Below are 14,423 nucleotides of genomic sequence, written 5' to 3'. Positions count from 1 at the left end.
CATGGGCTTGAAGAGCACATCTATGGCAGAGCAAGGAATCACTGGTAACTGCGGGATTTCCAATTTTAACTACATGTGAGGATCCCTGAAGCTGCTGCCAGCTTTAAAGTTGTAATAATGGTGAATGCTGACAGGTGATTACAATAGGTAAATGCGGGCCATTATGTTGCAATTTTCTGGCTTCCTGCCATTGTTACCTTTGTGTCTGTATATTAAAAATTATTTGAAAAGAAGAGATTGTGCTTAAAAATCTACAAGGTGTTGAGTTTGAAAAATTGAAGTATCTGCCTCATTGAACGCACAGGGGACCTGGAGATTTAAGGTTCTGTCGTTGTTTGGCAAGACATTTAGACATCTTGTCAGCATTCCTGGCCTGTAAAAACATGGGAAACTGCACAAAATGAAAAAAAATTGAGAGAAGCCAACCACAGGGAAATTGTTGTTTTAACTTCTGCAGATGAGGACATAAAAACAACATCACATTACCAGGTTAATACTTAGCCTTACAGATGAGGAAGGTTTGAGTTTTGTCCCTGATCTGTATTTACAGCTTATCAAGTTGTTAGCTGATATAATTGGTCTCTATGTCCCTAAGATGAGGCTGGCAGTGGGAGAGGAGAAATTTGAGTTGCCATCTAGTGCAATGCAGAACAATTGTGCATTTTGTTGATGCATTTATTCGTGTTTGCTATATTTAATTATATTTTATGGTTGGGTGAGGTTGTAACTGGGCTCAGCTGTGTTTGCCTCTGGTCAACTATTTTGCCAGTACTCACTGCCTTTTTTTGTGTATGAAAAGTAGTTAATTTGGAAGGCTGACATTCGTACTACACTTGTTCGTGATACCCCCTTCAGGAAAGAAGGGGGAAACAACAGGGATTGTTCTTTCATGCAAGGCACAGACTGGAATGAAGCCAGTGAACATTTTTCCTCCGAATACTTCAGCGCAAGATGTTCCTTAGTTGTGCAAAAAAAACAAATTAAGCAAGTTCTTGTGTTGCCAGATAAATACTTCGCAACCAATTGCATTGGCAGCTGTAAACCATTGTAGGCATCTGTTGGACACCTTAACTGGTGGCTGACTATTCTGGAATAATGAGCTAAAGAGGTGTATCATCTGGAAGCATGGGGGGAAAAAAGAGGAAAAAGTAATTTAACTTCAGTTTTCACTTCTAAAATGGTGGGTTGAAATTTCACTACAGTTGCAATTAAATTTTATATGCAGCGTACAAACTGCCTTAAAATTGATTATTTGAATAATGGTGCATAACTGCAACTGTGTGTATGTGCTTGCGTGGGCTTTCCCTCTCCCTCTGTCTTTCTGACTCAATCTTTCTTCCTTGCACATTCTCTCTCTCTCTCTCTCTCTCTCTTCCTTGTATTTTACCCCCCTCTTTCCTGCTAACTCTAAATTTTACTGCCTTGCTTTTTCTCTTTAATTTCCTTGCTTCAGATGCGAAAATAGCTATTAAGGTTTTGCTTAGCTTTCTTTCATTCTCCAGGTAGAGATAGAAAAGAACATTGTGCAACTAGGCTTACATGAAATTCACAAAGCATTGGAGTCTACCATTAATAAATCTGAAAGGATTGCAGTTTAATAGCTGGGGTTTAATGATTTTGTGAATATTGGAAAGGCCATGCATACTTTTACAATACTTCACCCCACCCATCTTTGCTCTCCTTCAGAAGAAAGGATACAAATATGCTAATTAGGTGGAGATCCTACAAATGTAGATCCCTCGTGAGGTGCATTTATGCTGATTGATATGGTATACGATCACAATTACTACTATTGGTCATGGTGAATATAATGGGTAATCTTGCAATAAGTACAAGAAAATGTTGCTGTAATTGAAAAGCACAAGTAGATGAGTTGAAGTACCACAGCACTAGATTTCGGTTTTGGAGTGTCCTCCATTTTGCTGAAAGGACAGTTGGTTATAGACGTCAAAGGATTAACCAATTCATTATGATCCTAAGCCGACTGAAGTGCTGTCATCATTCCAAGTTCTACATTACTGCCATTAACTATTTTAGTTTGACAAAACATCATTTCTGGCTATATGCCTGGATGTTCAAAGGTTGTTTTGTGTTTTAGGCTGGAAAGTATTATAAAATATTGGAAACCATATAATCTGTGTCGGATAAATTGTTTCTTTTTTCCTTTCGTTCACACACAATTAGCATAACTTTTACCATATATAATCCTAAACTACAAGATTCACAATGCTTTTATCAGAGTGCCAAAGCACTGCTGAGGGGAAATCTAATAGCCAATATAGCTTTCAAATGTTTTTTTAATGAGATCACTAGAAATAGCTCAGCTGAAACAGTGCTACTACAGAATTTAACTTGAAGTAGAAGGGGCTGACAAGCCCAAATGATTGCCACTCTCAATATATTCATGAGCTTTACAGCTCAAAATTGACATACAAGTAACCTAACTATTTCTTGAAGCTATCCTTGAGGTCCAGGTCTTGGACTTCATGTATGTTATAGTTATGGAAAGCATAGTGAGTTCTTCTGTGCATGATGAGGGTGAAGTGACTAATGCAGAATAAGATTACTTTGGAACGTGTCAAATTTCCAAAGGAACGGAACAATCGTGTCCAATAAACCTAACTCTTGGTTTAGCCTCAGTTGCACCATGTACCTCGATCCTTCTTGTGTCTCGAACATACAGTACGGTAGCATTGTACTTGTGTCACTGGACTAATGATCTGGAATCCCACCACAGCAGGGGAGAAGTAAACATGGAATTGAAAAGCTAGTATCAGTAATGGTGAAGCTATTGGATGATCATAAAAATCCATCTGGTTCATTGATATTCTTCAGGAAAGGAAATTTGCTATTGTTGCCTAGTCTAGCCGTATGTGACTCCATATTCACAGCAATGTGTTGACTCTTAACTTCCCTCTGGAGTTGCTTAGCGAACAACTCTATTGTATCAAAATGCTACAAAAGAAAAACTGAATAAAAAACAGATTTGTGATCGCCCTTGACTTTGGGCATGACAAAGGCACAATCAGCCTAGTGAACTCAGAAAAGTCCTCCTGACTAACATCTAGGGAGTAGTGCCAAATTTGGGAGAGCTATCTGTCGCATGTCCCCTCCCTAACAGCACTGTGGGTGAACCGACACACCAGATGGAGTGCAGTGGTTCAGAAAGTGGTTCGCCACAAGCAACCTTCTCAAAGCCAATTAGGAATGGGCAACAAATACTGGCCTAGCCAGTGGCGTTCCTATCCTGCGAAAGAATAATTAAATAACACTTCTATTTAATCCCATAACAATGAAAACAAACTATCTTTCCTACTATCCTCGTTTGCCGATAACTTTTTGTAATCAGCTGTAATTATTACGAAGGTCGAGGTCATTAACAGGAGTTAAACAAGACCCTGCTGGTCAGCAATATTGTACAGCTGACAGCTTTACATTGAATACCTGAATCTAACTCCACTTGAACTGTACCTTATAAAAAATTCAAACAGTGGATTCAGAAATGGTTTCCTTCAAACTTCAGAATGGTAGCAGATATTCCAAAATGGTCCTTGGTCTAATTTATATCATCCTCTTACTTTTATCGTGATACATTAATTGGTGATGCATGAAAGATAAGTATGGAAAGATTCCTACAATCCTTCTGATTTTATCTCTCTCCATTAGTAACACATTCATCCAGTTATTAACTGCATAAGAGGGGTTTCCCAAGACACCAAAAAATACTTGCCGTTGAATTCACTGTGGTCATCTATCTGTAAAATTGGAAGAAATAGATCATGCAATGGTGCCGAACTTCAAATGTTGCTGAAGCTGCACCAATCCATCGCACACCACACTAGAAAGAAAAAGGCATCAGACTCATGTGAGCATCATCATCGAAAATTTCCCCCCCTCTACAACACACCATCCCAGCTTGGAACCATATCACCATTCCTTCACTTGCTGAGTCAAAGTTCTGGAACCCCCCTCCCTAACAGCACTGTGGGTGTACTTACACACCAGATGGATTGCAGTGGTTCACCACAACCAACCTTCTCATACTGATGTGTTGTCAAATGCCAGTTTTACACACATAAATTGTAATTAAGCTGAATGACCTGCAGGGGTCAAAGTAATTTTGTTTCTTGAGATTAACTCAGGCCACGTTTTGAGTTTCAGGGGCTACTTTTTATTTTCACACTAAAAGTTCTGGCTATTATTCTTCCTTCGCTCCTTGGTATTTTCTCTCAGTTTATTGTTGTAAATTGGGAATTGTCTTTAGAATCCAAACTAAGATGAGAATCATAAATTCAAACTTTCAGCAATGAAATAAATTGCAGGGCTCTGGAGAAAGTATGGGTGTAAATTTACAGAAAATGTTTAACATAAGGAATGAGAATCATGTAGTAATCTAATGAAGAATTTTAATTGTAAGCCAACTGAGCTTCACTGACAACTTGGATGAGTGTTTCCTCACTGTGCAGGATAAAATAACATCCTTGCAACTCAATTCTTGATTTATAACACCTTGTTAGAAACATCAGTTCAAAATACCAAGTTACTGAAGAGAATTTAATAAAACAGCCACTAGATAATGCTCTACCTCCTCCCACTCCTCACTGGAGCGGGGGTAAGACATACTCACAATCTGAGCTGCTGTCCACCAATGCTGGCCAATCCCAAGGTGTAAACTCCTCCCAGATGAAGACTGGCGTGGACAGTTACAGGTAGATCCCAGGGCTCAAAGCTGAGCCCAACGAGCCTCCAGCAGGTGAACATGTGTAGGAGAGACAGAGTGCAGAACCCATAGTGGCGCCTCCCTGATGGACAGTGGCTGGCACCTACTTCTTCAGAGCTGGTCTCCAGTTCGTCAGCTGCATTCACTAGCTCAAAAGCTGTGCACAGGGGTTACTATGAGGAGCGTGTCGACACTGGAGCCCATCTGACTGCAGTAGACTTCCTGGAAATGCATGGCAATGCAGCTGGAGATAAGTCCTTTCCACCTGCAACTTCCCACCCACAACAATGAAGCTATTGCCCAGCTGCAGGAACGCTTTAGCATAGCCCACCGTGGGATTTGCTGAACATTCAGGCCATATTAATTTGTTTGGTCCTTTCATGAGTTATGGATTACTCTTGCGAAACCAGAATCTGTTGTCCTTGGTTGCCCTTGAACTTGAGTGGCTTGCTAGGCCATTCCAGAAAGCAGTTCAGAGTCGACATATTTGCTGTGAGTCAGAAGTCACATGGAGGCCATACCAGCTGAGGATGGCAGATTTCCTTCCCGAAAGGATATTAGTGACCAGATAGGTTTTTACAACAATCAGTTATAGTTTTGTGGCACCATTACTGAGATTAATTTCATTTCGATTCTCCACCAGCCACCATGGTGAGATTTGAACACGCATCCCCAGAACATTAGCCTGGGTCTCTGCATTACTAGTCCAGTGACAGTTGTGTCGCTTTCCCCCAAAAAACAGACATGTCAGTGAGGTAAAAGGACAAGATTTGTTTTAAAGTGTGAATGAGGGGACTGTAATTGGAGGAGTTGGAGCAACCAGGCAGAACCTGCAATTGGAGGATCAGCTCTTGTGCTCACTGCTTCTCCAATAAAAATCATGGGGGGGGGGGGCATTCTTGAATTTTTCACCCTCATCATTGAATGTTTAGGGGTTGTATGTGAGGTTTCCAATGCAAATTCACCCACTGTCCCCATGCATTTTGAACCCCGATGATCTGGAGATTGGTTTTGCTGACGTGAGCAAGAGAGTATAGTTGGTATCTGCAAGTCTGTTGTGGCTTATAATTGGATAACTTGATGTACATGGATGTTATTGAGTGCGGCATAAATATTTGAAAGCACTATGATTAACATATTGTTTCCCTCAAAATTTTGGTGCAGCCATTGCCAAGAAAAACTGTCTCCAATGGCATGGTTGCTTTCACCTCTAGATGCTTGAAACAGCAACTTTTTAACGGCTCATCAGGTTTCTGTTACTCTTGCGGCACTAAACAGCCTTTTTCAAAATCAGAAAATACATCTTTTCTCACCATCCATGGTACACTATCCCTCCTCATCCTTGTCGTCCTCTCCTTATTCTTTTCCTGTTTTACAGCCTTGGACTACATCATCTCCCTCAGTATCTCTGCTCAGCTACCCAGCTGCGTGGCATTGTGCTTGCCAGTTCTTATCAATCTACTTGCAACCAGAGAATCTCCTACACTGCTTTCTTTTTTCCCTTTCCTCACCAACCCCCCGCCCTATTTTCAGATCTTTCCATGGCCTTGTTCCTTCCTATTTCTAACTTGGTCAAGTTAGACAGCAGGGTAGCATGGTGGTTAGCATAAATGCTTCACAGCTCCAGGGTCCCAGGTTCGATTCCCGGCTGGGTCACTGTCTGTGTGGAGTCTGCACGTCCTCCCCCTGTGTGCGTGGGTTTCCTCCGGGTGCTCCGGTTTCCTCCCACAGTCCAAAGATGTGCGGGTTAGGTGGATTGGCCATGCTAAATTGCCCGTAGTGTCCTAATAAATGTAAGGTTAAGGGGGGGGGGGGGGTTGTTGGGTTACGGGTATAGGGTGGATATGTGGGTTTGAGTAGGGTGATCATGGCTCGGCACAACATTGAGGGCCGAAGGGCCTGTTCTGTGCTGTACTGTTCTATGTTCTAAGTCCGACAAATCCTTGATCTCTGCCCTCCTCCAGTTCGTGCCTCTTGACATCTCTGAATTTAATTGTTCTACCATTGGTGCTTGTGCTTTCAGCTGACTAGACTTAGTTCTAGAACTCTCTCCATAAATTTATCTGCCACTCTTACCCCTCTATTTTCCTTTAACATGCTCTTTAAAATTGATCTCATTGACCAAGCCTTTGGTCACCCTGTCCTCATAGCTCCTTGTGTCCAATTTTGTTTGATATGTGCTTCTGCAAGAGACCGTGGAATGTTAAAGGCACTATATAATAATAATTTATTGTCACAAGTCGACTTAGATTAACACTGCAATTAAGTTACTGCGCAAAGCCCCTAGTCTCCACATTCTGGCGCTGTTCAGGTACACACGGGGAGAATTCAGAATTCCCAGATGGCACGGGAATTGAACCCGCGCTTCTGGCCTTGTTCTACATTACAAACCAGCTGTCAAACCTGCTGAGCTGATGTATCTCAGGAATATAGATTCATTCTGCTATATAGATGGAAACTGGTGTTCTTGGTGGCACAGCCATGAAAGTACTACCAACTGACGTTCTTGAGATGCATCAATAAACCCAGTGGCAAAAGTCAGTTAATTTGGCTGGAACTTTGAAGAAAAGGTGGATAGAATGTTGTATTTGTAAATGTTGTTATGAGGGAGGCGTTTTCAGAACCCCGAAATGTATCATGGAGTTCAACCAACCTCTGCCTTTAATGTATTGTTGCTTTTGAAGCACACGGCTTGTTTTCCAGGTGTGGTATTACAATTATGGACACGTGGGTTTTTAAATACAAAACAATGTTTATTCCATGAATTCAACTTAACCTTTTAAATAAACATTGGATCACTTAACACCCCTTCAAAGATAACACCGAAAATAATACAACACTAAATAATCCCTCAAAATGTTCCTTCAAACCTCCAAAAGACTTCACCTTTAACAACAGAAACACATCAGGTTAAAGACATTATTACTAAGAGTTTAAATCACCCAAATTCAGAGATAGTCTTTCATGGCAGAGATCACAGCAGAATCGAGCTCACTGCAAAAACACAGGCACATCCAAGCTCTATTTCTTAAAACTGGCTTTCTCCTTTCAAACAGCTCACAGCAAACCAGCCAGGCACTTTTCAGCTGCTCTCTCTCAAACTGAAACTAAAAGCAGAAGTGAGCTCAGCTCCCCCCACCTTCTGACATCACTTCAGTAATATGAGCTGCTCCATTTCTTAAAAGGTACATTGCTTAAACATCCATTTCTTAAAGGTACTCTCACATGACAATGTTGTAATCACTTTAACCATGAAGAATCATCCAGTTATGCTGTTATAATTTAGTGGGGCTGGAGGATGGAATTTACGAAGCACAGGAGTTTCTTCATTGGCTGAACAGATGGGAAATGCAAAACTGAAGTGTTTTGAGAGCATTATGAAAATGAAAATCTCTTATTGTCACGAGTAAGCTTCAAATGAAGTTACTGTGAAAAGCCCCTAGTCGCCACATTCCGGCGCCTGTTCGGGAAGGCTGGGACGGGAATTGAACCGTGCTGCGGCCTGCCTTGGGTCTGCTTTAAAAGCCGGTGATTTAGCCCAGTGTGCTAAACCAGCCCCTACAGGCAGGAGGGTGTAATTACAGTGTGACTATTTTAAATACACAGCTTGTATTGTAAATGTGGATAACAGTATTTTAATTGTATACATATTGAAGAAGTGTACCAAGTGTGACAAAAGTGACAGCACTAATTTGTGTAAACTGGTGAATTTACGATAGCCATATTTACTCTAGCTGTCAGAATAGAGATGTCCAAATCAAAAAAAATTAACAATGTTCTTCTTTTCCATAGTGTTTCCGAGCTTTCTGTTGCAAAGGGCCACCATCACCACGAACTGAATATGATGTTGTTTGTGTGGGCCTTACAGGATCTGGCAAGTCAAGCCTGCTTACACAACTCTGTAGTGAGAACACAGATAGCATCATACCCACAACAGGTAATACCCAAGCAAAATGGTAGCATTTGTATATAATGTGGTAATGTAAATTGAACGCTGCCAGAAAGCCAAAGTAAATATTATTTGGAAAGTAACATGGTGCCCTTTTAAATGCTGGTGTCGGTAATCTGTCTAAGTTGACCATTTAAGATGTGAAGATTGTGCATCGTCTTTGAGCCTCTAGAATCCTTTCTTCCTCATTTTACCTTTGTATTACTCTGTCCCTTCTCTTTACCTTCTTACGACTTCAACCTGTTGCTTCCTTTTCCCTTTGCAAAATTAGTTGTAATTTAAACTCACCACAGAGTACGAGTTATTCTCTGTGAGGACATTGTCATGTTATCTTAAGATTTGTGTGTAAACACCCCATGGTCTCTCTATCCTTGCACCATTTTTTAAATTGTGCAGCACGTTGGCGCCTTACAACGCTGAGGACCCGGTTTTGATCCCGGCCCCAGGTTACTGTCCGTGTGGAGTTTACACATTCTCCCCATGTCTGCATGGGTCTCACCCCCACAACCCAAAGATGTGCATGGTCGGTGGATTGGCCACACTAAATTGCCCCTTAATTGGAAAAATCTAAATTAAAACCAATTAAAATAATTAAAATTAAAATTGTGCCATTTAATTAATGTTGCCATTGACCACAGCGGAAAGGTAACCTTTAATGTAAACATCTGTAGCCATACTTAATTCAGTTACACACCAGATTCGACAAATCTAGACTATGAAACACAGAAAATACTGAAATTGCTCAGCAGGTCTCGCAGCATCTGTAGGGAAAGAAACCGAGTTGACGTTTCAGGCCTGTGACCATTCTTCAGAACTTCACAGAATGGGCTCGCACATGTGTTCTAATGCACTGTTCCAGATAAACAATGATACTTTTATGTTCTCCTTTTAGAGAATTGTCTTTGGGCCTGATGGCTTACATTTTTCACCAGCTCAAGAAAATAACAGTAATTACATTTCAAAAAGAATATTGGCTGTGCAGTGCTTTGGGACATTGAGGTTGTAACAAATGCCACAGAAATGCAAGTTTATTCTTTGGCTTAATTAGCATTACCCGTACTCCTTTAAACATAAGGATGCTTTGATGGTAATCAAGGAATTTCTAAACATTTTCATGGTCAATACACCGTGGGCTACCTTCCAGAGCAGGTGTCCAGAGCATATTAAAAATCAACTGTGTCAGCTGCATCAGAAGCTGATAGCACCATTATCCACCATTTATCCCATTGTTAAGTGGGTAATATGAACTGAATGAAACTGAAGCTGAAATATACATAATCACCAGTGATATCTACAGGAAGAGATGATGCTCAATTTTGCTGCATTGCAGAATATCCATTAGTTTGAAGGTCAATTTTCTCTTGTTGAGTGGCTGCATTTCGCAGATTAATTTGAGACCAAATTAAATATTGATTGCTTCTATTAAACCTTTCCTTGCTGATTATTTTATTACAGCTTTGGAATCTGCAAACCCTGTCTTTGGAGCCATTTGAATAAATGATCTTTCTAATTAGACCAATCCTCTGCTTCCCAGAGTTCACTGTATCAAATCCTCTTCACTGACATTTATTTGCTTGTAGGCTTTTTTGCCTAATGCTTGAGATGGAATTTACGAAGCACAGGTTTGTGGCACAGTGGGTAATATCCCAGGCTCTGAGCCAGATGCTTCAGGTTGAAATCCCACCCCAGGAGTTCTTGTCCAAGAAAGATGTGTTCATAACACAGTCAAGAAGGTTGATTATCAACTTGTAAATCCTTCCAACAAATGCCAATGGCAGGCAGTAGGAGTAGGAGTGATTCATCGTCAGCCATATTATGGAAAGTAAATTGGAGCCCCTACCATCACCATCAATAGCTCCAAACTACAACATGCATGTAAAAGTAAATTCTGAATTCCTGAATGATCTGTAAGACCATCGCCACCAGGTTTTTTATTTGATATCTTCCTGTCACTAGGGTTCATCCTTCTTGATGAATTTTTAAATATGAGGCAAACACTCTTTACAAAATTTTATGAACTGTGTGTTTGCAGTTGCAGCCCTTTCATTCTGAATGAGAATGAATCTGAATGAATTGGATGAATTAATAGAATGTGAAAAGTTCAGAATGAAGCATGGGATCATGGGAAGTGTACTTTGGTTCTTGTCCCAACCTCCCACCTATGCCCCAATGGGCTTGTGGAAATGCTAGTTTTAAGTCCATTTCGAAGAGCTATTTCAGTCTATAACTAATTGACAACATCATTCAGAAAGACCACAAAACCTTTTTGTGGTGAGAAATGTAAATGTTAGATTGGCACGGTCAAGCGTGATTTGAGGTTCGAGTTAAATAGGCAGCTGACACTGGCCGAAAGAATAAAAATATTTTCCATTACTGAATAATAAATCCCCTTTATTAATGAGAAGAAAATATGATTCTTAGTGAAATGAATCTCATGTTTTACTGCCTATGCTTTTTCCCCATTTTAAGGCACATTTTTCTTTGTTTTTCCTCAAGGTTTTAGCATTAAAGCTGTTCCATTCCAGAATGCAATCCTCAATGTGAAAGAACTTGGAGGTATGTGTAACTTAAAGTAAATATTGGATTACTAAAAATCACATTTTGCAGTATTGAAATGCTTCCCTCACTATTGAGTCTTTCCTCGCTATCTTCTTTTTACTCATGGTAACCTTAGAACGATTTTTTTTAAATTTGGACTTTTCAGAGACTATTTCCTCGGGTGACTAGCTGTTGTTACAAGGGGGCATAACTATAAGATTCATGGTGGGAGATATAGGAGGGATGTCTGAGGTAGGTTCTTTACTCCGAGAGTGGTTAGGGTGTGGAATGGACTGCCTGCTGTGATAGTGGGGTCGGACACTTTAGGAACTTTCAAGCGGTTATTGGATAGGCACGTGGAGCACACCAGAATGGCAGGGAGGGGGATAGCCTGATCTTGGTTTCGGACAATGCTCGGCACAACATCAAGGGCCAAAGGGCCTGTTCTGTTCTATGTTCTATGTTTGCTGTTTAAACTAGCTATCATGTTGCACGTTTTACTTGAGTGTTACGTGTTTTATTGGAGTGTATTAACACGCCTCCGTTTAAAGGCCGTGTGCTTAACACTACTACAGCTCTGTGTATGTAATTCAGCTCAGGAGTCGCCAGGTGCCGTATCTAGACACTTCGCAAGTATGTCAAGGTCAGGTTCAAAGTAATAAATCTGTACACCGATTAGTAAGTTCAAACGATTGATATTTATTATAACAAATATAATAAATACACATGCATACGCTAAAGAGACTAAGTTACTTCTAAACTAAACGACTAAAATACTTATCTAAACAGGAACAGGCAAGGTCAGGGAGCGAGGCCTTCGTCCCGTTCTTGGTCTGCAACTCTCAGGTATTAAAGGTCGTCAGGGTCTAGCAAGTCTGGATCACGTAGCGATCGTCGTGGTGACACTTACAGTTCGATGGCTGGTGGCTCAACGGCTGGTGATGGAACTGGAGTCAGGATGCGATGTAGCAGCAAAGCGGAGCTGGAGCAAAACAGGAACCAACAGCAAGCCGGAGCAACAACAGACCGGACCATGTGCGGGGTCTACTTTTATAGGTCCCCCCCAAAGTCCGTGCCTCTTCGGGGCGGTGTCTACCTGCTGTATATCGATTGGGCCTTCTCTCAATCGATATTTTCCAAACCCCCCCCCCCCAATCTGAGGGTCGCTTCTCGATGGGTGGGGCGGTCTCTATGGTGCTTTGTGATGGATACTTATGGTGCCGTTTCATCTGGGCGTCTACTCAAAGTATCCATTCATACCTAAATGTTTCTATTGTGTGGGCCTGGATCTGGATCACCTCATTACTATGTAAATTGTTGTTGCCATTTACAGCTTTAGCTGAGATTCTGCACCTGGCCACAAACTGGTTTCTGTACGTGCAGAATGCTAATTATCCTTCTGCAAACTGCTTGTCCTTGCTAAGACTGTTTTCTCCCTGCAGCCTTAGCGGTTCTCCATTTTGTAGCCCAGTGTCCATCTTAGGTGGCTACAATGTATACAAGAAACAATTGGGTTTTGAGTGACAAAGATACTTGTTATTCTAGATGTAAAGTCACAACTAAATACTATTTAGTGGAAGCTATTTTTATTTGAGAAAACTAAATGAAGAACCCCAAGATGTATAGTGTAGTACTTTGTAGGAGAAAAGTGCTGCCTGAGAAACCTTGTAAAATTCTGCAACAGTACATCTTGGAGATTGTACACTCTGCGACCTAGAAGTGCTGGTGGTAGAGGTAATGAATGTTTCAAGTGGTTGATAATTGTGAAGTAATTGAGTATTGACTTCTGTTTAGCTGGTGGGTATTGACTGGGGATGTACCAGTGCTCCTGGATATGGGGGCAGATTGAAACTGTGGCTGTTAAGTTCAGCGATGCATATCTGTGATATGTCTCAAGCTTATAAGGTGTGTAAAGATTAGCTTCCAGTTCTATCCTTCGTCACTTAATCTTCTGATTGTAATAGTTATTGGAGGCCAACCATCTCGGCCCAAGGATATCATTGCACAGGTCCTTCAGGATCGTTATAGCCCCAAATGATGGTGAGCTTTCCCCTTGTTTCCTATTGATTTCATTTTGCTGGGCCCCTTGAAGCTGCACTCATTATAAAACGCTTGTTGTCAAGGGCAGTCGCTCACCACACCGCTGGTATTCTGCTTTCTGGTGCACTTTTGAGACTAAGGCCCTAATGAGGTTTGGCATGAGTAGTCCTGCCAGAGCCCAAACTATTTTTCTTTTTCCTCATTCATGAGAATTCATTCACAGAGTGTACCAGCATTCATTGCCCATCCCTAATTGCCCTTGAGGTGGCGGTTCAGAGTCAGTACATTGCACATTGGTGTGGGTCCGGAGTCATTGTAGGCCAGAGCAGGTAAGGGTGGCAAATTTCCTTCACTAAAGGATATTAGTGAACCAGATGGGTTTTTACTACAATCGGCAATGGTTTCATGGTCATCATTAGACTTTTAATTCCAGATTTTTTTATTGAATTCAAATTTCACCATCTACAGTGGCAGGATTTGAATCTGGGTCCCCAGAGCATTACCCTGGGTTTCTGGTTTATCAGTCCAGTGACAATACGACCATGCCACTGCCTCCCCAAAGTGTTGGTGATCAGGTTATTGCTGACTAAGTGCTGCTTGACAGCGCTGTTAACAAATCTTCCATTACTTGAAGAGTAACCTGAGTGCGTCCCAGTTACACCTTTGTAGGTTGTACCTGGGCAATTTTCCTAATTTCTGACATATGTCAAGTGTTGTAGCTGTATTAGAAGGGATTTCTTAGAGGCATAGGGTAGTATCCTAGACTAAACCATGTTCAAATGCTTCATCACTGACCATTCCTCCATCATAAGTTCTGTAGTGGGCATGTTTAATGATTACTCTGATTTCAGTAACATTCCCAAATCCTCTGATATTGAAGTAGCCTGTGTCTGTATGCAGCGAGATCTGGACAACATTCGGGCTTGGGTTGATAAATGGCAAGTAACATGCATGCCACATAAGTGCCAGGCAACGATCATCTCCAACAAGAAAGAATCTAATAATCACTCTTTGACATTCGGCACAGGCGGCACGGTAACACAGTTGCTTCACACCTCCAGGGTCCCAGGTTCGATTCCCAGCTTGGGTCGCTGTCTGTGCAGAGTCTGCACTTTCTCCCCGTGTGTGCGTGGGTTTCCTCCGGGTGCTCCGGTTTCCTCCCACAGTCCAAAGATG

At 41.4% G+C, this 14,423-nt stretch overlaps 1 protein-coding gene across 4 annotated transcripts in view; it reads left to right on the top strand.

The window, feature by feature from the left end:
* arl15b (ADP-ribosylation factor-like 15b) overlaps nucleotides 1-14,423 on the top strand; it is a 373,635-nt gene that overhangs the window by 192,586 nt on the left and 166,626 nt on the right. For all 4 annotated transcript variants that reach the window (XR_005459967.1, XM_038790891.1, XM_038790892.1 and 1 more), the window contains 2 exons: nucleotides 8,513-8,657; nucleotides 11,166-11,225. Coding sequence is in view for 3 of the 4 variants with exons in the window: in XM_038790891.1 (XP_038646819.1) it covers nucleotides 8,513-8,657; nucleotides 11,166-11,225 (205 nt within the window). In the remaining variant the exon portion in view is untranslated. The remainder of the gene's footprint in view (nucleotides 1-8,512; nucleotides 8,658-11,165; nucleotides 11,226-14,423) is intronic.

Source organism: Scyliorhinus canicula, chromosome 3, assembly GCF_902713615.1.
Source record: "Scyliorhinus canicula chromosome 3, sScyCan1.1, whole genome shotgun sequence".
Classification (NCBI taxonomy): Eukaryota; Metazoa; Chordata; class Chondrichthyes; order Carcharhiniformes; family Scyliorhinidae; genus Scyliorhinus; species Scyliorhinus canicula.
This window is presented reverse-complemented; position numbering and strand designations above follow the sequence as displayed.